At 46.0% G+C, this 21,237-nt stretch overlaps 1 protein-coding gene across 4 annotated transcripts in view; it reads left to right on the top strand.

Annotated features, from left to right (window-relative positions):
* The window catches only part of EXOC4 (exocyst complex component 4), a 319,710-nt gene that overhangs the window by 97,367 nt on the left and 201,106 nt on the right, over window positions 1-21,237 (top strand). For all 4 annotated transcript variants that reach the window (XM_077783706.2, XM_085569918.1, XM_085569919.1 and 1 more), the window contains exons 8-9: window positions 113-258; window positions 4,569-4,657. In XM_077783706.2, coding sequence (XP_077639832.1) covers window positions 113-258; window positions 4,569-4,657 — 235 coding nt within the window. The remainder of the gene's footprint in view (window positions 1-112; window positions 259-4,568; window positions 4,658-21,237) is intronic.

Raw genomic sequence — 21,237 nt, forward strand, 5'->3', positions numbered from 1 at the left:
ACAACCAGGGCAGATGCTTGCAGCCTTCTGAAGCTGCACGATGACACTCTGGGGATGGTGGCCCTCTGGACTGCAGTGCTGTGGCTTGTGCTGAGCTCTCTCCTCCCCTCAGATGCTGCTGACCGAGTACCTGGACATGAAGAACACGCGCACGGCCTCGGAGCCCTCGGCCCAGCTCAGCTACGCCAGCTCCGGCCGCGAATTCGCCGCCTTCTTCGCCAAGAAGAAACCCCAGAGACCCAAGAACCCTCTCTTTAAGTAAGTGCAGGCGTTTTTAAAGCTGTGCCTAAGCTGCCTTTGGTCCCTGGAGTGCTGCTGGAAATTGCGGTTTCACAGGGTGAGAGGTGTGGAAGTTCTGGGGTGGGGATTTAATGCCCGGAGCTGAAGATCTGTTCTGGATTCAGCGCTGGGTTTTAGAGCTGAGCTCTTCCCAGGACTCATTCCAGGACTGGGAATCCCATTACAGGAGCTGCTGCAAGAGCATGGAGTGATCCATTCTGGCTCTCTTTGTCCATGGTAAATCCAGGAGCTGTTAGAGGGAGCAATAAAGGGCACTGGACAAAGGGAATTAAGATAACTGTGTAATTACTGCATAGACTAAGCACTTAATCCTGTCACTAACTCCTTTAATTCAGCAGTCAGGCTGCAAGGAATTAAGTGGTTGGGAGGAGAGTGTAAGGGAGAGGAGGATGAGAGAGGCTGGGTGGCCAAGGGAAGGATTTGGGAGAGCAAATTTGTGCAGCAATAAGGAGTGAGGAGTTGCTGAGCAGCGCTGGTGGGAGAGGAGAGTCACACCTGGATTTTGGGGGAGCTGTGCTGGAATTTTCTTCTCTTCCACCACCTACCTGTGCTGGCCACTCTCTTGAGGATTACAGAGAGGACCTAAAAGTGCTGTTTTGTGCTCCCAGTAGATGTCATCTCATAGTACCTGAGATCCCAGTTAGAACTCCAAGCCTTCCGCTTTGCTCTCCCAGGATGAGCTCTCCTGCAACCTCCTGTTATTAGAGGTGAAGTGTTGCCTCCTTCTCCTGTCAACCCATGATTGTTACCCCTCACCCTTTTATTTTAACCCCTCCATGGCTGTTTTGGTCTGAGAATTCCATTGGAGTTTACCCTGACCTGCAGGTGGCTATTGGAGCGAAATAGGGCTGCTCATCCCATGTCTGTCCCGGGGTGTACAATGACCCAAATTTGGGGTTTGAGGACTGAGTTTGGGATTTCAGTTGGAGGAATGAGGATGCTGTGGCTCACCTGGAGCAGGCTGAGGCTGGGTAGAGTTTGTCAGCAGCGAGGAGGTGGCTGTAATTGTTCCAAGGAAGGTGAATCACCTCGTGGGAGCAGCATCCCTCGCCTCTCCTGGCGCTGTCACCGAGCGGAGACAGCAGCACTTATTGGGATCTCTCATTTGCTTATCTGTCAGCTGTCACCATATCTATGGAAATCTCCCTTGAAATGGGATTTCTCAGCCCACTGAGGTTTGTACGTGTTTGATGGAGTGTTATTCTTGTCTCCCCTCCTATCTTCAATGCTTTCTGTGCCAGGCTCCTTTCCCTGCCTTTCCATTAGCTCTGTCCAAATCTTGCCTCTTGTCACCACAAAATCTGCATTTCATCCCTCAGCAGTCTCTCAGGGCAGGGCTCCACCTTGTGTTTTGCTCACAGGGGGATGCAGGTGTTGGTGCTGTGCCCTGTGGTAGCTGTGAGCTCATTTAATTAGGATTAAATACTGAACTCATTTAATGAATATTAAATATTTCAGCTAGTCATGTCTTCAAAGAGTAGAGGGAAGTTGTGTCCTGTGCTCTGGAAATCAGGAACTGGTATTTAGAAAAAACTTATCTTTAAAACAGGTATAATAAAAAAAAAAAAATTATTTAGTTGCAGTGTTGGCTTGAAAGAGAAAGCTCCAGCTGAAGGGTAGTTTGGGAATTTGGATAATTCGTGCCATCATAAACCTGGCTTTCTTCTCTTCCCAAAAGTAGCCAAGGGCATGCTCAGGTTGCCAGCTCAGATTTCCAAGATGGAACTCAGGAAATAAGACAGGAGTGAATTGTACAAGCAAGAGCTGAACACCCAATAAATCAGACTTGGCTGTATTTGTGTGTAATCCTAAAGAAAACAAAAATGTTTTGAAAGCTTTGTGTGAGGATCAGCATTGGGAAGGGGGAGTTACAAGGAGTGAAGTGGGGAAAGGCAGCTCGAGGAGGTGACAGAGGAAGGGAAATGGGGGAGAAAAGCTGGATGGTTGTGGAAAAGAAGGGAAATGGGGCAGAAAAGCTTGGATGGCTGTGGAAAAGGAGGGAAACGGGGCAGAAAAGCTTGGATGGCTGTGGAAGAGAAGGGAAACGGGGCAGGAAAGCTTGGATGGCTGTGGAAAAGAAGGGAAATGGGGCAGGAAAGCTTGGATGGCTGTGGAAGAGAAGGGAAACGGGGCAGGAAAGCTTGGATGGCTGTGGAAAAGAAGGGAAACGGGGCAGGAAAGCTTGGATGGCTGTGGAAAAGAAGGGAAACGGGGCAGGAAAGCTTGGATGGCTGTGGAAAAGAAGGGAAATGGGGCAGGAAAGCTTGGATGGCTGTGGGAAGAGAAGGGAAATGGGGCAGGAAAGCTTGGATGGCTGTGGGAAGAGAAGGGATGAGATCTGGGTTTGGTGCCTGGAAAGGCCTGTGGGATAATGCTGCTCTTATTGCCTTCCTGAAGCCAGAAGGAAGCACGTGGGGAACACAGAGCCAGGAATTTACAGCTCATTTAATTAAAAATCAGAAGAGTTTGTAGTATTTTGATAAGTTACTAGTTTAGTTGCAATAACACTAACACTCACAGTCCAAATTAAAGAAGATAAGCCTCATTAATAGTAATAACCTTAACACTAGTGCCCAGGAAGGCTGTGAGGTGCTTTCCCCCTGTCTCTGGGGAGATGCTCGTGTTCCCAGTGTCCCTCTGGGCAGCACCAAGGCCGATTCCATCTTCCTGAGCTGTGGGACTGGGGAGGGAATGAGGAGTGTTTCAGCAAATCCTCAGCATCTTGAGGTCTTCTTGTGACAAAAGTTTCCTTTCCAAGTCTAGTGTCCGATGCTTCAGGTTTTAGCTTTTATATTTTTCACATTCTGTGCTGCTTAAGTGTGTAGTTAGGAGCTTCACAGAGCAGGGACACAAAACAATTCCTGCTCCAGCTGGGCACCAAGGACAAATGATCCAAACCTCAGCCCAGGAGCACAAACAGCGTGGGCTGGAGAGACAAAAACAAGCAGGGTGGGACTGATGGGCTGGAGCTGGAATGGGAATGAACTCCAAGGTGCCAATGGAGCAGAACTGATCCCAGGGAGAGCCCCGGGAGCGCTCGTGCATTTTGGGGCCAGTTTGGGTCATCTTGGGTTCATTTTGGGGCCATTTTGGGTCATCTTGGGTTCATTTTGGGGCCATTTTGGTTCATTTGGGTGCAGCCCTGGCTGGGCTCTGGTGCTGCCCAAGGTGGATTCAAGGAGGAAATCCTTTAATAAATCCCTGATTTATTCTTTAGCTCTGCCCAGTCTCTGCTCCAGCTCAGCCTTCACAAGGCATTTATGGCCACTGGGGCTGTTGAAGATGCTCTGTCCTCACCATGAACTCCCTTCTCCCTGGCCCCCAGAGCCCATCCAGGCACTTAGAGAAAATGAGCATTTTTGCTTCTTTTTTTCCTGCTATGGTCAGGATTAAATGTGTGAGATATATTTCTAATTTAGACTCAGCTGTTTATTAGTTCTTATCTATATTAGAGTCTCACAAGCTGTGAGTGTTGTAGTACTTCATTTTAATAAGCTAAAAATGAAGACATATCTCTCATTTTACAAGGTTTTTTAAGAATAAACTGTCTAATTAAGAAATGACACTTAAATTATTTCTTTTAACCCAATAACTAACTACTTGTTGCTTGTAATGAGGACATTTTTATCTAATTACACAATACTACCTAAACTTAGGAAGAAGGTAAGAAGAAGGACCAGCTTCTGCCCTAAAACTTCTATCTTGCTTTATATATATTACTGTATTCTAAAACCCTAAACTCTGAAGTTTTCCACCATGTGATACTACACACTTCTATCCAAACTATACACTTATAATCTTACTTTTATCATTCAATTTTGGAAGCTTTTCCTATGGCCTTAGGTCAGATGCAGTGTTCTCTTGGGGGTCAGTGCCTGGCAGCACAGAAAATCTCAAATTCTCAGTAACCAGGGTTCCAACACCCAGGGCTGGGGTTTTTTTGGGAAATGTCTGCCTGGAGCAACAGCCCTTGACCATGGGACACTTTTGGTCATGGGGACATTGAGCTGTCCTCAGTCACTGATCAGGACCCAGTTTGGGGCCTTTGACTGCAAGTGCCAAAAATCCTGTTGATGGGGCAGAAATAGTTGGAAATTACTTGGATTGGTTCTTGTGGATTGTTAGAGCCATACAATAAATAATAATTGATTGCTCCCTAATTCCCAGGAGAACAGTGCATTTATATTTTTGTATTATTAAAAGCTGAGTGGTGCTCATAAGAAGGATGCTTCCAATGCCTCAAATTGACTGAATTATTTGAATTCCAGGTTTGAATCCTCATCCCATGCCATCAGCATGAGTGCCTACTTGAGGGAGCAGAGGAGGGAGCTGTACAGCAGGAGTGGGGAGCTGCAAGGTATGGAAAGAGATCCTTGATAATTGGATAATTCCCTTCTGCAGGAGCTGGAATATCCTGTCCAGCCCCTGGCAGGTATTGATCTCTGCCCTGAACCTCTCCAGGTTTTAAGCCCTCGTTTATTATGTGCTTGTGAAGAGTTTCTCTTTATTTTCTCAGCTGGAGGTCGAGGTCTTAAAAAAATATTTATAAAACAAAAGGTGAAATACAAACAACCTCACTTGGAACACTGAGTTTGTGTGTTGGGGCTACCTTGGATATTTATCTGCAATTTATTTCCTTACTGTGACACTTACCCTGCATTGCTTTGGGAGCTGAGCTCAAATTTGAAGCTGGATGGACTGAAGTGACCAGTTCTTTGTGTTTGCTACACTCGAGGAGCTGCAGAGTGTTTGCAGATGGTGAAATCTGGGAACTTGGGCTGCTTTTGCTGATTTATATTGCCCATGGCAAGTGCTGTGTGTGCCCAGGAAGTGTTCCCTGCTCCAGGCATGGCATCATTTAAATCCCTTGTTTTTCCTGAATTATCCAGTGGCTAGGCTTGGCAGCAGAATCAAGGGAATATCCTAAGACTGCCATGATCACGTACAGCAGGACTAAAATTGTTTTGTATCATCTCTTCCAGTTTCTTCCTGGGCTAATCATAACAGGAAGATAATTCACATTCTTCAAATATTACAGTGATGACAGAATTTGGGGCAGAATTTCTCCTGGAAATCTTGTCCATGATAATTTTCAGCTGGCTTTTAATTTAGAATGTTTTATAATTTGCAAGAGAATTTTTGGATGCCTTCATGTTCCCTTCCTCCTTTCATAACCTGTCCTCAGTGACCACTTAAACCCACAAGGGTGTGAGAAAAAGCCTCGAGAGGCAGAGATTGCTCTTGTGACAGCTTGAGTCACTTGGGTGACTCCAGAGGTGATCTCAGCACTGATGATCAGGGTTCTGTGGTGATTTCTGAGTGTCTTGGTTTGAACAGACAGGTGTCTGTTAGGGAAGGTAGGAGCCTCCCCTGAAATGGAAATCTCTCTGAATTGTTATAATTTTGAAGTTAAGGGGCTCTCGGGCAAAGATATGGGAATAGGAATAACAGTTCTTTTCTCAGAAAATTAAAAATACAAATGTAATGGTACAAAAAAGAGAACAACCCAGTGCCAGGGTCAGCAATGCCCTGAGCCCCTGTGGGTCAGGGAGGTGGCTCAGCCCCATCCCAGGGGGGCTCAGCCCTCCTGCAGTGCCAGCTGTGCTTCTGCTGGAGCAGGATCCTGCACAAGGGGGGAGTTTTCCTCTGGAGCTCCAGGGCTGGGGGAGATGGGCCTGGGCTCCTCTGGGAATGCAGGGGGAAGGAAGCTGCTCCTCTGGGAATGCAGGGGGAAGGAAGCTGCTCCTCTGGGAATGCAGGGGGAAGGAAGCTGCTCCTCTGGGAATGCAGGGGGAAGGAAGCTGCTCCTCTGGGAATGCAGGGGAAGGAAGCTGCTCCTCTGGGAATGCAGGGGGAAGGAAGCTGCTCCCCTGGGAATGCAGGGGGAAGGAAGCTGCTCCTCTGGGAATGCAGGGGGCAAAGGCTGCTGTGCTGTTCCCAGGTCGGATTGGATCCAGGTAGGAATGCTTGGCTCCTCCCCTGGGCAGAGCATCTCCCCATGGATGATGGAATTTTCTCAGCCATGCAGGGACACTCAGTGGCCATGGACAGCAGAGATCTCCTGGAGGGAGGATGGGCTGTGGGAGAGATAAAGAAAAAACTGCCCCATGGACAGCAGAGAACTGCCCCATCAGATTGGAATAGAATGCACACCCCCACTTCCAACCTCAGACAGAAATTCTTTTGGGTTGATTGAGAAGGAAGAACCTGGGGGTGACAGCTGCCCACCCCCTGATCCCACAGCCTGTGGGAATGAAGGGAAGTGGAGGTACCTGTCATCTAAATTGGGATCCCACCTTTACACACTTGGGAAGTGTTGAGCTCCCAGCTCTCTCTGCCTTTTGGGATTCAGGTTCTCACCTTCAGTAGTGTCACATGTCCAGGACTGGCTGGGAGATGTCCCCAAGATCAGTGGGGGGTGAGGTTAATGCTCCATCCCATTATCAGGTTTTATTCCAGGAAGATTTAAGTAGTTCCTTTTCTTAGTTATGAGCTTTCTTACAAACTGTGTGGGACAAGTGTGGGCTCAAAGCCAAGAATTTTGTGGCTGTTGAGAATGTTGAGCTTTTTGGGGCCATCAGAGAGCCTGCAACACTTGCTCCAGAATTTTCTGTCCCTTTGGGATGAGTCCTGTTGCCTTCTGTCATTCCCAGCTGTCCACATGGCTTTAAAAACAAGCAGAGGACAGAACTGATCCTCCTCATATCCATGTCCTCTTCCAGGTGCCTTGTGGCTGAGATTTGGGGATTTTTGTGGTTATTGCTGTTGCACTGAGGGTTTTAAGGAGCTCCTGTTGTGGGTTTGGAGCCAGATTTCATGGAAAAGTGATTCTTTAGGGGTACAAGGCAAATCTTGGGGCAGCATTTGGGATGAGCAGGACACTGGGAGCGTTTCTAGGAGAGGAAGATGTGGCAGAGCTGCTCAGGGAGTGTGGGGTGAGCAAGAACAAAGCCCAGGAGCTGACAAAGAAGTAAAGGACAAAACAGGAATTAGTGTGGAGAGGGCCAAGATCCTGCTGCCCTTTGCAGCTGAATTGGAAGAGCCTGGACATGATGCAATAGGTGACAAAAAGTCAGTGTGGGGAGGCACTGGGGACAATAGATGAGATGACTTCGCTGAGGTTCTTTGCCGTTGAACCATCAAGAGAAGTTTCCCTTTGAACTTCACGTTAAAAATGCAGTAACCTCTGTCTCTATTATGAGCTGCTGTTCCCTTTTAGGTTGCTCATTAATCTTGCTGAATCCCAGACCACAGCAAGATCTGCATTTGGATTTTTTATAGATATATATATTTTTTTTTATCCTTTTTAAAGAGAAATACAATTTAATTGTTCAATCAGGTTAGTGGAAAGCAGGCACGTGACACTCTGTCTTCTGTGAACACTGCACAGTTTCTGTTCCCAACAGCCTTATCCACAGGGATGATTTTTCAGTGGCAGCAGGGGGAGGGTGACTTGTTAGGGAATCTTTTTTCCTGAAAAGATCTTCAAAGAAACATATGCATGAAAAGAAAGGAATTTATAAAAGTTTAGCTCACGCTAACTTTTCAACATAAGAATTTAATTTAAATAGCCTTCAAAATGTGTGAAGATCAGAGTGATGCTTTGTCATTAACCCCTTTGATTTGGACTGAAATAGTGCAGAGCATGAAGCTCACATTATCCCTCAGTGGGAGAAAGGGACCTGCTGCAAGTGGTTTAGAGCTGGAATTCTTCTGTCTCATCCCACTGAAATTGCAGGAGAAAGACTTTGGCCATGTGTTTTTCCCTTGAAGTTGGCCACACAAATTCTCTGACAACTGTCATTTAAAAAAAAAAAAAGGTGGGGGCAAGTACAGAAGTGAAATATTTCCTTCTAGACTGGTACAGAGCTGGGGATGCTCACTTGGAGAAGGATCCAGGGAGAGCTCAGAGCTCCCAAAGGGGCTCCAGGAGAGCTGCAGAGGGACTGGGGACAAGGATGGAGGACAGGACCCAGGGAATGGCTCCCACTGCCAGAGGGCAGCCAGGGATGGGATCTTGGGAATGAGGAATTCCTGGCTGGGCTGGGATTGCCAGAGCAGCTGGGGCTGCCCCTGGATCCCTGCAATGTCCCAGGAAGGACTGGAGCACCCTGAGATCATGGCAGGTGTCCCTGGAATGAGCTTTGAGGTCCCTTCCCACCCAAACTGGTCCAGGATTCTGGGATTTGGGACACTCAGGATCCATCCTGAGGGATTTTTATGGAAAATGGGGATAGAAAAGAGAGGGAAGGGGAAGGGAGACCCTTCATGGTTTCCTGAGATTCCAAGTGAAGCCCCTGGGTCCATGAATTTCTTGGAGAGGAGATGGATCCAATGTCAGGCTGGGAGAGCTGGGAATGTTCCCCTGGAGAAGGGAAGGATCCAGGGAGAGCTTCCAGCACATTCCAGGCCCTGAAGGGGCTCCAGGAGAGCTGAAATTTGGGAAAAGCCTGGAGGGACAGGACCCAGGGAATGGCTCCCACTGCCAGAGGGCAGCCAGGGATGGGATCTTGGGAATGAGGAATTCCTGGCTGGGCTGGGATTGCCAGAGCAGCTGGGGCTGCCCCTGGATCCCTGGAATGTCCAAGGCCAGGCTGGAGCAGCCTGGGACAGTGGGAGGTCTCCCTGCCATGGGTGGGGTGGCACTGGAAGGGCTTTAAGGTCCCTCCCAACCCAAGGTATTCCATGATTCTCCAAATGGCACAGAATCCCAGCTGCCACTTCACCACCCACCCCTCTTCTGGTTTTTTGTGCTTGGCTTCCAGAACAGGTTTCTCTTCAGTGGGAAATATTTAGGAATTGTGCACTCTGTTGAGGTTGGGTTTGGTTGGTAACTCCAGGCAGGTGCCACTCAGAGTCACAGCCGTGTCAGCTCTGCCCTGTCCTGCACCTGGGGCTGACCATGGAATGGGAATTGCTCCAGAGCTCCTGTGGTTCCCAAGGATATGAATGGACTCCACACCTGCTGAGCACCTCCAAAAATTTAGGCTTGTTGTTCCCCTCCTCCCCCGTGTAAGCTCAGTGCACTTCTGCAGTAATGCAACTTCTCCGTGGCTTTATGGAGCAGGATTTGATTGGGAATGTGGCTGTGGGATGGATTGTCCAGGGAAGGATGATGGGAGCAGGAGTAGGATCAGAATTACAACACCAACACTCAGATCCCACTGGTTTTTATTGATTATTGAATGTATTGATTTATAGGCAGACAAACAGTGGCTGCCCTGCCACTCGGGAGGATGCTCCTGTGCTGTTCCTTGAGGAATCACTCCTACAAATGCTTTTGTTACACTGAAGGATAGAAAATATTCTTGGATTGTTGTCAATCTTTGGTTTTTTTCCCTTTTTGTTTGTTTGGGGATTTAATGAAAAGTTCTTTCTCTGATCCTGCTGCTTTGGCACCTTGTGGTTGAGTTTGTGCTCTGCTGGCGCTGGAATTTGGGACAGGGCTGGTTGTACAAGGAAAGGAGGAAAAAAGTCACCAGACTTCATAGGGAAAGTCTTTCATAGAACAAAGGATGAAATGTGTGTCCCAAAGCTGAACCCTCCCAACTACATTTTGTGTGCTGAACTGAACCAGCAAAAATTCAATATTATTTTATGAAGTTATTTAGGTTGTTTCTGTCCAGAGCATTCCAGGGACATGGTGCATTTCTTCCTACTTAAAAAAAAAATAAAAATTGATAAATTCCCCTTGCTTCTGTGAAGGAACAGGAGGGGAATTGAATGAGATTGCTTTGGTTGGAAGGGTCCTTAAAATATTCTGGGTTTCTGAAGTTTCAGTTTTTCAGACGTGATTTTAAATACCCAGAACTTTTGCATAGTTTTTTTTTCCTGTTGGGAATAGTAAGAGTATTACATCAATTTATTTATAAACTAAAAATCTAATGCAGGAGGCTCTTGTGGGTTTCAAACATGCAGCACTTAACTGCTGGAATTAGCTGGAAGTGAAGAGCACTTCCACACCTTGGAATGTCCAAGGCCAGGCTGGACGGGGCTTGGAGCAGCCTGGGACAGTGGAAGGTGTCCCTGCCCATGGCAAGGGTGGCACTGGATGATTTTAATCCCAACCCAAATCAATCTGGGATTTTAGGAACCTTCCAGTTTGTTCACCTCTGGCAAAGGATGGCAAATGTGGCAGCAAAACAAAGCTCTGGTATAATAACACAATAAATTATAGTGGATAATTTTTAGAATTAAAAAATCCACTGATTTTTTTTTTTTTGTTGCTGGCTGGGTGATTAATGGAAAGCCTTGAATACCCCTGAGACACAAATCTAAATTTGGGAAGTGGATTTATGTCACTCCCCACTCTGCTGCTCATCCGCTCTCCACCCAAGCCTGAAAAATTCCTTAGCATAAGGTCTTAAGCAATTAAAGAAAATCAACGAGACACTCTGCTAATTAAGATTTTTGACGCCAAGAAACAGCAGCAGAGGCACGCAGGATGTGATATGACAAGGGCACCATGTAAGGCCAGGTCCAGGGAAAATGCAGTTATTTGTAGGTGCCTTGTTCCATTTGGATTCACCCAGGGGCTGCTGCAGGGAGCCAGCTGTGCTCAGCAGTGACAGAAACCAAAGCTGACATTTGGGATAATGAAAATTCGGTTCGGCACCTCTCCGAGGTGGGGATGATCGTGTGTTGTCACTCAGAAGTGCTGGGGAGGAGGAGAGGGAACAGAATTCGTGTCTGCTTAAAGGAGACGTTGTGACAAGTGGCCTGTGCTGGTTAAAAAAATATTCCTTAAGGAAGGACGGGGAATAAACCAGCGGAAAAATCAGCTGAGAAGGGGGAGCTGATGCGATATCCCGAATTTCCTGTCACACCTCTGCTTTTGTCGTGATGAGCAGGATCACAGTTGGCTTTGAGCCTGGGCAGGGCTGGGGGAGAGCAGGGATTTTCAGGGTTTTGCCAGCTCTGAAGCAATCAGCTCCCCCAGCCCCTGCAAAGCCACTCCTGATTTCCACGGCGTGCGTTTGTCCCCGTGCAGCGGATTAGCGACATGGCCTCTTCAAAGGCTGCCCAATCAAGGAGGGGTTATTAAAACCGGGCTGCTTTATGACTGAGAATTAATTAGAGCAGCATTTTCATGCAAAACGTCCAATTTTTTGATTAGCAATGGAGCTGGGTTGCAATTAACACTCTAGGAAGCTTAAATTTCCAGCATTTTGATTCTCAGGAAATGAGATTATCAAACTGGGGTCAGGGCTTTGACAGCAAAAGGGGGATTATGTGTAAGAAAATCGGTTGTTTCTTGATTTTTCCTCAGAGATTGTTATTAAAGCAACAAGAGTTCAGAGGGAGATACCTAAAGAAAGGAGGCAGGAGGGTCCCTTTGCTTTGCCAGTGCAAAGAGCTCCTGGTGTTGGGAAGAGCACGTTTGGCATTTCATCTTCAGCAACAGGTTCCCATCGCTGGGTGGGGTCAGCCCTCCTTTTCCTATCCATGTGGGTTTGTTTTTTTTTCCTTTTCAACAATGTTTTTGATCCCTTCTGAGTGTCTAAATGTGTGTATTGCTGTTTATTAAAGGCTGAGCTCAGCCAGCAGTGGAGTCTGTGAAAAAGGATCAGGGCATCTCTGTTAATCCTGGAGAACATTTTTGGGGGGGTTGAGTTTCCCACTTAATTCTTGTCACTTCTCAGGGAGTGGGAGGTGCTGAAAGTCAGGCTCAGGCTGTGAAATCTCTGCTTTGTGTCGGGCACTTTGAGCAAGGTAAGGCAGGAGGAGGAATTTTGGTGTCAGGGCAATATATGGTGCCAGTGAGCACTGGGAGTGTCACTGTCGTGGAAGGGTTTGGGTTGGAAAGGACCTTAAAGATCACCCAGTTCCAACCCCATTCCATGGGCAGGGACACCTCCCACTGTCCCAATTGCTCCAAGCCTCATCCAGCCTGACCTTGGACATTCCAGGGTTCCACAGCTGCTCTGGGCCTCTCCACCTGGGTCTTGACCAGGCTCCTCTTCCTTTCATCTTTAACCATTTCACTACTCTCACTTTGGAGCCCAAACACCCCTCAGGTGCCACATGGTCCTTTTGGAACAGGAATACCAAAAGCAGGGGCATCAGGGTGGTGTATGAGGAGAGGAGCTTCTCAAATACACGTGGAGAATCAATGCTGGAATAGTGCCTCAGGTTTTAGTTTTTATATTTTTCACATTCTGAGCTGCTTTGGTGTGTGGGTCTGGGCTTCACATGATGGGATGGTGAGATCTGTGCACAGAGCAGGGACACAAAACAATTCCTGCTCCAGCTGGGCACCAAGGACAAATGATCCAAACCTCAGCCCAGGAGCACAAACACCGTGGGCTGGAGAGAGAAAAACAAGCAGGGTGGGACTGATGGGCTGGAGCTGGAATGGGAATGAACTCCAAGGTGCCAATGGAGCAGAACTGATCCCAGGGAGAGCCCCCGGGAGCGCTCGTGCATTTTGGGACCATTTTGGTTCATCTTGGGTTCATTTTGGGACCGTTTTGGTTCATTTTGGGGCCATTTTGGTTCATCTTGGGTTCATTTTGGGGCCGTTTTGGTTCATCTTGGGTTCATTTTGGGACCGTTTTGGTTCATTTTGGGTCATTTTGGGGCCATTTTGGTTCATTTGGGTTCATTTTGGGGCCATTTTGGTTCATCCTGGGTTCATTTTGGGGCCATTTTGGTTCATTTGGGTGCAGCCCTGGCTGGGCTCTGGTGCTGCCCAAGGTGGATCCATGGAGGAGATCCTTTAATAAATCCCTGATTTATTCTTTAGCTCTATCCAGCCTCTGCTCCAGCTCAGCCTTCACAGGGCATCAGAATCAGCTTTGATTTCTGTCACCAGTTTGGATTCTCCATCCTCACAACTCTCCCACTTCTGCCATGCTTCTCTCCCCTGTTGATGTGAGGAAGCACCATCTCCTTTCATGAAATATCCCAGGAATGCTCCACTCTCACTCATCCTGCTGGAAGCTGCTCCAGCAGGACTGGTTGGGTTGGGTTGTTACAGTTTGGACTTGCTGTGTCCCAGTGCCTTGTTTGCAAAGCAATCCTTGATTTTCAAGGCACTTATTTACAGCTCTTTTCCAGCTTTGAATCTGGATTACTGAAGCATTTGAGGGCTTTGTGGTGAATTTACAAAGAGAACATGGAATTATCTTGTATTATGCAGATTAGAACAGAATAGGTGGAGAATGTTTATGCCTGTGAACTGTAATACCCTGCTTTATATCAATTGCTGGAGTTTTTTTCCAGGAGGAGCAGGCTTTTGGAAGTACTGAGCCATGGAATTTGTGCTTTTGCCTAAATGTCAGTAGTGAACCATTTGTTTAAACACCACAGAGTTAGGCTGTGAAGTAAGGAATGAAATATCCATGGGAGTTCAGATCAGCTGAGTCAGAATTCAGCGTGGTGGAAGTTGATCAGTTAATCCTGATTTTTTTGGGATCTTGATCCTGACTTTTTGGGATATACACAGTGTTGGGAAGAGATTTATACTATAAATATACACACTATATTTGGACTCTGTTCTTTGTGGGTCCCTTCCAACTGAGGCTATTCTATGATTCCATCTTCTTTCTGAAGTGATTAATTGCTATGTTGGCATTGTATATTTTTTTTTCCTTTGTTTCTTCTGGCCTTTTCAACAATGTAGAGTCCTGAGATGCTCATGGATGTTTATGTTTTTCCCTTGAAGTCTTGCTGACATTTGACTTTTTCATCAAGTTCTTCTTTTCATATTGAAGTTTCTCTACATCCATCATTTTTGCAGGTCAAATTTCTTTGTTTTCACCAGCTTGCTTAGCAAGACCTTGATAAATACATTGCTGAAACATTCCTTTTCTGTCTCCCATTTGATGGGAGTGTATAATCCTAATTTAAAAAGCAGCCCAATGCAATTATCTATGGGGGCTGAGCCACTTTCTTGCCTCTTCTGTGAATTTTATCCCTTTCAAGCTGAGATTTCTCCAGGAAGTAATTCCACATCACAGGGGATAGCAAATTCCAGCAGAGACCTCGGGGGTGAGCGTGGAGGGAGCTGCTGCTGCTCTTGTACCTGTTCAGGGGGTAGAGAAGTGTTTAATCTCTGGCCCTGTCATTCTGCTGCCTCTAATCTGGGTCTGAAATCCCTTCAAAATGCAACATCATTGTTTTTCAAGGAGCATAACAAATGCACCCCAGACAGCTGTATTAGCATTTGGGGTTTTTCCCTCGAAGCCAAGAGGTTTTTATCTTAATGACATTGAAATGGAACTTTACAGTGGCAGAGGAGTGGGCAGGCTCGGAAAAAACTCTGCTTTTCAAGAGGGCTGAAGCCGTTTAGGTGAGCATGAATTAACATTTCCCTCAGTCTTGTAAAGGTCAGCCTTTAATTGAGATTCACCACGCTCAGCCCGAAGCCCGGGTTGCAGAATCCTCTCTCCAAAAAGGAGGCACAAATTGGCAGCATAATCTCATCAGAGGCTGAGGTTAGGTGGTAATAAATCACTCAATTCAAAGAGAACGAGGCTGCCATGGAGCACAAAACACACCAGATGCTTCAAAGACTTCTGTGGCTTCGAGTTGGGATAACAGTTGGAGGATCTGTAGATGACTTGATTTTTTTCCTGATAAGGAAGAATTGTTGAGGAGAAAGTAATTTTTACCTAATTAAAGGATTAAAATGCTACACGTTTGATTTAATGTTGGTTGTTATCCATTTTACACGCACAAGAATTGGAGGTGTTGCTCTCCTGTGTTTCCATGTGTGTATCATAGATCAGAATTTATTGCCAAAAAAAAAAAAAGGCAACAGCTTTCATAGATCCATTATTCCCTGCCTTTTGTAAGGAGATAAATGTTTGCTGAGGAGGTGATTCCCTTGTGCAGGATGAAGAGGGAACTTTAATCAATGAAGGGATGTGATTTAGGGGTCTGAAGATACAAAAGCTGACGAGTTCTCAAGGGCTCTGTGGGCCAAGTGCATCAATTGCTGTTGGAGTTTTTGTTTCCCTCATGGTGAAGATTTTTTTTCCTGAGCTTTGAATCCTTCTGAGATTTAAAATGGGTTTTTAAATCTCTCATCTCCGGGATTTTTGTTGTTTTTGAAGTTTGAATGGAGTTGTCCATTCTGGAGTAGGTGCCTCCCTATGATGGCTTGGGGCGGCAGCCTCATAATTTAAATTCTGTTCAAAGGTCCATCAGGTGAAGTCATAGGAGGCCATCATGTGCATGCTGAATCCATCTTTAAAGGGGCTTATTTTGGTGATTATTCCAAATTAAATGGCCTGAAAATTGTGAACTTGGAAGCATTAATTGAAAAATTTTGGAGTGGAGCACCTAGCACTGGAAAAACGGAACCTTCCTCTCCAGCTGGCCCTGGGTACCTCTCCAGCTGGATGATGATGACATGAGGAGTGGTGGCTCTGTGACCATCCAAATAAATCCATGTTCTTCTCCAAAGGGCAAGGCTGGGCTTTGGGATCCATTTGAGTTATTCCAGACCTCAAAGGTGATTTCTGAACATGATAAATTTGGTGGAGTTGCACATCCCGGAGTGGTCAGAGCTGGCAGTGGGCTCTGCTGAAGCAGGAGGGAAAGGTGCCTTGGAAGGGTTCTTTCCAAGTTAACTGTCATCAGAAAATGTGATTTTGGGCAAAATGAGAGACATTTCTCTGCCTCTGTTTCACAGAGCATTTTGGAGTGTTAGGGCTTCTCAGGAGTCAAAGGATTGCCTTGACATGGATCTTCTGTGGACACTCCCTCTCTCCTAAAACTGAGGCCCCTTTTTCCTCATGACAAGGGGGTCTCTTTTCATCAGTAGGTTCAGAGTTTCAGCAAAAGTCTGGTGCTGTTACAGAGTCCTTGGATTTTGTGTCTCTGGGATTGCATTAATTTGGGAGAGGAGTGCTCCTGTGAAGCCTCCTCCCCAAGAATTCATTTGATTATACACCAGGCACAGATTTGTATCATCATTAATGTGCCACATTTGTGTGATTTCCTAAAGCAAAGAGGACAGGGAGGCTGTTCCATGTTCCAAGTGGTGTTTTCATCCCCTACATCAATGTGCACACCAGGGCCTGCATTTAAATTCATGTTCTGGATATCAATTTCCCAAATTTTCCCGCTTCCCTTGCCAGTCTTTTGAGCCTTGCAGTCACCACAAAGGCGGAGAAGTTGTTGAAACCAGATTTTTCTGTGTTTTCTCCACATAAAACTCTTGCAGCTGCCTGCAGGAGGTTGTTCCAAGCATACTGGAGAAAGCCAGACAGATTCTTTTTCCTCGAAACATTGGATGCTGCAAATCCTCACCGCAGATCTCATTAATGTTTTCATATTTCACTGTAATTACTTAATGATATAATACCAAAGCCTTGCTGCTCAGTAGCTGGATTTTTACATAATATCAAAAAATCCTCTAAGTGATTGGGGGCCTTGAGTACATCTGTGCTCCTCTTTGGGGATTTTAATTGCACTGATCCTGTGGTTGTGTTTGACTTAATTGTCACCAGGAGTTACTGGATGAGCTCCCTCCAAGCCCTGCATTCACTGCATCTCAATGGCATCGAGGAATGGGATTTTTGTGGGAACAAAGGGCACTTGCTTTGTCTGCTTAATGAATGTGGAAGTGATTTCAAATGGCCTCTTCCCTCACACGGCCCTTCCATAATGGGGGATGTGTTCATACGAGGGGGGAAAGCTGTAATTCCAGTAATAAGTGGTTTACAGCACTCAGGGCTGTGCCCTCAGCAAGGGGAGATGCCAATCTGGCCTGACCCCAGCGTGGGGAGGGATGTGCCCGTGGATGGTTGTACAGAAATCAGTGTTGGGGCCTTTTTAGCTGCTGTGGAAATGCGAGGGTTTATCTGGAGTTGGCTTCAAGTTATTGGAATGGTGAGCAGATAAAATTTCAAGTCTTGAACAGGAGCTGTGATGTGAAATGGAATCGTAAACTTGGAAAAGCTCTCAAAGATCATTGAGTCCAAGTGTTCCTCCAGAACTGCCAAGGCCACCAAGGTGCTGAAGGGCTGGGAGCATCTCCGTGCCCAGGAGGGGCAGAGGGGACATGGCTGAGGGACCCCATCCATGGGGATCCACGTCCACAGGGAGCTTCCAGAGGATGGAGCAGCTCTGCTCTGGGCCCAGCGCTGGCACCAGGGGAACAGGCAGGGGCTGAGCCCAGGAATTCCCCCTGGATGTGGGGCAGAACTCACAGAATGACTGAGCTGGGAGAGAGCTCCAGGAGCATCGAGATCCTGGCATCCAGTGCCACATCCAGGCTTTTCAAACACATCCAGGCCTGGTGACTCCACCACCTCCCCGGGCAGCCATCCCAGAGCTTCAGCACCTTTCTGGAAAAGCTTTTTCCTGCTCTCCCACCTGGATTTCCCTGGGCACAGCTTGAGGCTGTGTGCTCTGGTTGTGTCAGGGCTGCCTGGAGCCAGAGCCCCAGCCCAGCTGGGCACAGGCACCTTCCAGGAGCTGTGGGAGCGATGGGGCCAGCCCTGAGTCTCCTTTTCTCCAGGCTGAGCACCCCCAGCTCCCTCAGCCCCTCTCCCTCGGGATGTGCTGAGCTCTCAGTGTCCTTCCCAAAGTGAGGGGCAGAACTTCTGCCCTGGGCAGGGCCCGAGTCCCTCCCTGGGGACATTCCAGAGGCACCGGACCCTGCCCTGTGCCCTGGGATGAGTGGCACCGTCACCCCCTGGGCTCCTTTCCAGCCTCACCCATCCTGGGATTTCATCTGTGGAATAACAGGCTGTGCTGTGCGTTGTTTCCATCTTTATTATTTCTCCATGTGAGTTAACTTGTAAGTGAAGCATTTTGGTGCAGAAAACAAAAATAATTAACCACCAACAACTTGTTTTGTTATTCCCCTCTCTGACTTAAACCAACCTCAAGATATTCCTAACTGCAACTTTCTCATTAAAACATGGATAAAAACGAATTCCTTGCAATCTTTACTTCTTAATTAATTCCCTGGAAGAGGGAAGTGCTGGAACTCTATTAGTGGTAATGGCTGGGGTGGGTGTGTGTGCGTAAAGAGGAGATGATGCTTTGCAAGATGCATTTCCATGTAAATATCTGACACTTAATTCACATCTCTTATCCCTAACTGAGGGGTTTGGTGGGGCTTTTGGTATTTTATGGATCTGGGAAAAAAAGCCTCAACAACAGGCCCTTCCTTGGTTGATAAATCAAGAAGCCAAATGTTTGTTCAGAGGTGTGATTGGGAGCCCAGGTGAGGTCTCACTTGGAGTTTCAGTGGACCAGTTTGGCATTATTCCATCAATCCCAGCAAAGTGGGCACTTCTTTCTATTCTCCCTTTGTCTCTGTCATTATATCCTGCCTTGCTGCTGGAATATTCTCCCAGAATATAGAATAGAGTTTTAGAGAGAAAAGCCAGGGGTGAGGCTTATTCTAATATTTATAGTTCCTTATCCTTCTTCTTGTTTCAAGAACTCATTTCATGTATATAAGTTTATCTAATTGATTTTATTGATTATTCCATAATTCTTTATCAGAGACTATGGTTTTTATCCATAATTTTTGACCTGTTCACACATTTGTGTGTCTGAGCTCTTCGCAGGGCTTCGTGTTTGCATTGGCACAGGGATTTTGGGGTACCCTGAGCCACTGGGCTGGGTGGAAATGTTCCTGTGCCACCTGCACGCCTCAGATCCACCTGGTCTCCTGCAGCTAGGAAGTGTTTGTGTCTCTAAAGGCTCTATTTTTATGACTTTTGTAACTGGAGGATCCAATTTAGGGCTTTAACAAAGAGTCACCTGCTGGAGCTTGGCCTTTACCTTTGTATGACAAAAGATGCTTTTCCTATATCAGGTGCTGCAGCTACAAAGCAGAAAGGGGAGAATAACTTTATTTTTCCTTCTGTTGAGGGGTGATAGAGCTCTGAAATACAGAAATGAATCTGCTTGGGGCAGGAAAAAATATGGCATCTCTTGTCTGGGAACTTGAGGAGCAAATCCTCCATTCCCAGTTAAAAGTTGCTACAAAAAGGGAGATGAAGGAGTTCCAGGACTCAGAATTTTGTGCTTCTCTGCCTCTGCTTTGACTTCTTTGGAAAACTGGAGTCCTTGCACAGAAAACTTGGTAAAATAGTAAAAAAAATATTTGTAATAGTTTAAACACCTGTCATGAAGGACTGGTTTTTGCTCACTCAAAGAATCACCATCAAAGGTGTCAAGCAAAAATGATACCATCTGAATTTATAAAAATGAGAATTGGCATTTAGGTTTTACTCCTGTACTCTGTGGATGAAACAGGCGAAGGGAAATGGAGTTAAAATCGATTTGGAATGATTTCCACAGAGACCAAAAGGACAAGGCAGACCCTCCTCCAGTGGACAACAGTTTAAAGGAATTAACAGCGTGGATCTCATTAGGATGGATTTAACACACTGCCAGCAAATTCCTGTGGGTTTGCTGTGGATAGGGCATCTCTGCCATGGGTAAGGATGGATCTGTCCCAGGGAAAGAATTCCAAACCTTGAGAGACATCTCAAGGGAATTTTGAAGCATTGGGAGTGTGGTAGGCAAAGCTCCATCCTCTATCCGAGCTGCTATTTTTGATACCTCCTCTTTTATTGACTCTATTCACATTCTCCTCAGCCAGGAGTGATTAAAATCAAGTTAATTGGAACACTGTGTTCTCCTGGTTTAATAGTGCACTCTGAACCCACTAGTAAAAGACAGAAGAAAATAGATTTTTGGTGGGAATTTCTTTCATTTCTTTTGTGTTTTTTTCATTCCGTGTTATAATAGCACAATCCCTATCACCTTAAAGAACATCTTAAAATGTAATTAGTGTAATTTATCCAGGGGACACTTGGATATCTTTTCATTAGTAAAAATCAGTCCCAGGCTGCCTTTCTGGCTTGGTTTAGTAAATGAATCTGATCTCTGAGGGTTACACAAAATCTGCTTTAGATGGGAACCACAATGATTGTGTTGGGTTTTTTTAATGTTGTTTGTTATCTCTGCATTTAGTAGATACAGAAAATCAGAGAGAACCATGGAAAGGTTTGGGTTGGAAGGGACCTTAAAGATCATCGAGTTCCAGCCCCTGGCATGGGCAGGGAACCCATAAAGTCACACAGAATTCAATCACAGAAGGAGAGTAGGAATGAATAAAGGAAATCCACATAAATCACAGCCAATTTCCTTTTTTTTTACTGGTCTGGGAGGTTTTTTTTGGAAATGTTCAGAGCAAAGCCCTGTTGTGTTGGATGATGCATTAACCAGTTCTTTCTCAGCTTGCAGGAAATCAATTGTGTTAGGGTACAACCATAAATACCTTATTGCCAGGACCAAAAATGCTTCATTTTATCTTTTTTTCCCAGTCTTTTTTTCCCCTTACTGGATGTAGAAACTTCTGAATTAGTCCACACCAAGCACAAACCATGTCTTGTGCACTGAGTCATTAAAGCAAAGTCATGCCAGACAATTGAATTAAATGTGGAGGAAGAAGATTTAAACCTCTTTCTCTCTGTTTTAATAGGAACTTGATGAAAATGGCAGTGGATAAGCAAATTATAATACATTTGGATGAAGAAGTGGCAAGTTGGGAGTGAGAGGTTGGAATGTCTGGATGGGAAGTTAATGATGCAGTTGTGAAGCAGAATGAGGAGATGGATGTGGTGGATGTAATACCAGGGAAATTAAGCAGGTTAATTCCAAGCCTTGCTGCAAGATTTCCATTACTCTGCACTCTGAGAGCAGATTATTACAGTTATTTAATGTGTTTAACCCACTTAATGCTTTTGTGTCGTGCTTATGCAGAAAACCAGAGGATGGAAGTGTTTTAACTTCACTTTTTTTTTTTTGCAGAAAAAGGGATTTTGTTTTTAATTTGAAAATAGCTACATATGGCACACTCAGTGTCCAGTTGCTGATATTTCCATGGAGAGCAGAGCAGGGATTTAAGTGGAAATATTTACCTGGAGAAAAGGGATCTGCTTGGCTTCCAGACTG

The sequence above is a fragment of the Lonchura striata genome, chromosome 1A (genome assembly GCF_050655825.1).
Source record: "Lonchura striata isolate lonStrDom1 chromosome 1A, ASM5065582v1, whole genome shotgun sequence".
Taxonomy (NCBI): domain Eukaryota; kingdom Metazoa; phylum Chordata; class Aves; order Passeriformes; family Estrildidae; genus Lonchura; species Lonchura striata.